Below are 2,855 nucleotides of genomic sequence, written 5' to 3'. Positions count from 1 at the left end.
GGTTCAGCAAGCCCCTAAGGAGAAGGCCAAAACGAACAGAGTTTGCAACACGTAAGCAACAACCTCGCCACAGCCCTCAAACATCCTCTTTCTGCCAGCTTGGCTGGAGATCACGGCGACCACAGAGCCACATCTCCCGCCCTTATCTCAGAAGGACGCTGGTGGGTGCATATACTTAGGGACGGGTGTAATTTACTATGGGCTGTAAATAAAATCACAGTGATGGAATCACTTCTGGCGATTCCTAAATGCAAGGCACCACCCCAGCAGGCCCCTTGGATTCAAATGTAGCTTCACGCGCTACAGAGCGCCAAATAAAAATATTTTCAGGGCCCTACTAGTGTTCGCTTTACTTACTGCAGCGCAGCTCTTGCTAAGTCATGTGGCATCAAATCCGCATACCTGGGGGTTAAAGAGAGGCAGAAATTTAGGGGTGTGGGGAACCAGCACAGACGGTGGCATCCCTGGGGAAGTGCTCGGCAGAACGTTCGCTTCAGAATTCACATGCACCATCTCCAAACCCCGTGGTCTCTTTAGGTGAGCTGGAGTGACAGCCTAACTCATCCCACTCCGGTGCTTTTAGGCAGAACTACACTGAGACGAACAACTCAACCACCTTTTCTCACTGGAAGGTTCCATGGTGAAGCAGGCCATCATGTATTTTCTGCTCATTTTATACTTACGAGGTGCCCGACTGCAAGAAGGGGATGCGGACGCCCTCCACCACCACGATATTCCTCACACCATTTTTGGCCAAGGTCTTCTTACTCTTGGGCTGGACTGCTGGGAGAGGAGGGACGGTAGCAAGAACATCAGCAAGTTTCAAGGTAGATTCTGTTAAAACTACCAGAAAACGGGGGAAATTGTGCTCTTTTGGTGCATCAATCAGTTCAAGAAGTTGACTAACAGGGGCTCCCAGAGGAAAGCAGCAGTGAGGAGAGCGTGAATAGCTGCTGTGGGTAACGTTCTGCGGCTCCATGAGGTGTCTGAGTGCCTCGGGTTCAAGACAAAGCATGTCGCCATACACTATGTTTCAGGAGGCCACAGCCAGAGCTTTTCTGGAGCAAGTGACTAAGAGCACAGAGGGAGTTTCCTGATGCAATCACACCTGCAGATCTTAAGGAGCATGTGGAGCAGCTCCTTTTGCAAGCAGAACAAGGATAAAGACACGTAAAGGGGGATTAAGTCTGGCTAAACACTGTGCCTGAGCAAACGCGAGCATCAGGACAGCCCAGTGCTGTTCCTGAGTGTCCTGTAGCTAAGAGAGCTGCTCCCCAGGCCTGTTTCCCAACCCCAGGCAGTTCAAAGCACTCATTACCCAAGCAACTGCCACCAATGAACCCCTACCGCTCACTGAGGGCTGCAAAGAAAAACCCACAGCACTGCACTCCACCAAGACCTGAGCCTCTTACTGGTCTCACTGGACTCCAGAGCTAATTCCACAGGATTCTTGTTGGGGGCAATCCCCTCTCCTCAATCTCCCCTCCCAGGCAAGCAACCCCATTGTGCCCAGACAGCTTATCCAAGCCGAGCTCAGCCTCGAAATAGCCATCTATCAGGTGACACCGAGGCAGGAGCTCCAGACTGGGCGCTGCTGCTGGGAGCCGAGAGGACTCTGCTACGGCTGGGTTTATTCATGCTGTATTTCTCAGACTGGCGTGGAATGAGATGCCAGGAAAGGGAGGCAGCAGACTAGCACAGACCCACAGAGCTTCTGGTGTGTTCGCTTTACCTGCGGCTTGTAACTGGGAAGAGCAGCTGAGCGATCGAGCAACTGGGAAAGGAGGAAGGAAAAAACAGGGTCTGTCAGGCCTGAAAGGTTAAAAACACCCCCAGTTTCTGTAAGAACTATAAAAAACAAGGTAATGTCACAGTCAGACACATCTCACATGGGAAGGGACAAATATGGCAACAATGGAATCAGTTGTTTTAAAAAAACCCACATTATCGTCTTTTTATGATGACAACGGAGCAGAGATCCAGGTACAAGCATCCATCCCGAACCCAACACTTAAACCAGAGCTTAATAACCCTTTAAGGTGGTTGAAGGTACTTACAGGCCCTGGCAGCCCAGGCGGAGGCAGCCGGGACATTTCTGGCGACGTGGGTCAGCATGGGACTCATGGTGAGACCTAGAGAGCTGCAGACAGACTGTATCAGTCCAACCTGGTCTCCTCGAAACAATTTCAAGACAAATGATCTGCCTGCTTCACAGAGAGCCACAGCAGAGGAGGAAGAGAAGGTGCTCCAGGGGCAGCAGCGCAGTGAATTATTTCCCGGTATGCTTTTTGAGAGGCACCTGACTCATTGGCTTACGACTGCAGCCTCCAAACGTTCCTGTAAATAAACAGTCACACACAGACACACACACCCCCCAGCGACCCAGCAGCCAGAGCAGCTTTCAGGTCTCCTCCCAGGAACTGTTCCACCGCTTCTCCCTGGAAAATTGTCCCAGTGCCCACTGCCAGCGTGCCTCTCCCCTCGCGCTCTCCTTGGAGCCATTTCTCACCACTCCCCGCCCCATTTTAACTGCTGACACTAAACTCGGTAACTTCTGTGGCGTGTCCCCATGGGAAGCAGAACAACTTGGCACCCACTGGCCAGAAAACTTCCTCTGGAGCTCTCCCAAAGCTCACTCCAAAATAGGGTTTTCCTCCAAACAAATCCTCATCTGCAGCTTTTACCACCCAGGACAAGAAGTGGTCCTCACAGCTGCAGCACAGCAGCGTTCACCTTGCCCTGTCACGCCTTCAGCTCTCCCAGATACACTCGCTTGCCTTCCCTCGAGGTTAGGTTAACACTCACCATCACAAGCCCAGCCACGCAGGGACGGCAGCGCTCTACAGCTTCCCAAA

General features: G+C 52.0%; 1 protein-coding gene across 1 annotated transcript in view; it reads right to left on the bottom strand.

The window, feature by feature from the left end:
* The window catches only part of LOC104502166 (trifunctional enzyme subunit beta, mitochondrial-like), a gene marked incomplete at its 3' end in the record, with an annotated part of 5,295 nt that extends 3,171 nt beyond the window's left edge, over positions 1–2,124 (bottom strand). The window contains exons 1-4 of the mRNA XM_010146098.1: positions 2,058–2,124; positions 1,733–1,774; positions 684–783; positions 358–402 (exon numbers count right to left, since the gene is read on the bottom strand). Coding sequence (XP_010144400.1) covers positions 358–402; positions 684–783; positions 1,733–1,774; positions 2,058–2,124 — 254 coding nt within the window. The remainder of the gene's footprint in view (positions 1–357; positions 403–683; positions 784–1,732; positions 1,775–2,057) is intronic.
* Positions 2,125–2,855: the final 731 nt, after the last annotated feature.

The sequence above is a fragment of the Buceros rhinoceros genome, unplaced genomic scaffold (genome assembly GCF_000710305.1).
Source record: "Buceros rhinoceros silvestris isolate BGI_N320 unplaced genomic scaffold, ASM71030v1 scaffold7342, whole genome shotgun sequence".
Taxonomy (NCBI): Eukaryota; Metazoa; Chordata; class Aves; order Bucerotiformes; family Bucerotidae; genus Buceros; species Buceros rhinoceros.
Note: the sequence above shows the minus strand (reverse complement) of the source record. Positions and strands in the feature narration are given on the sequence as shown.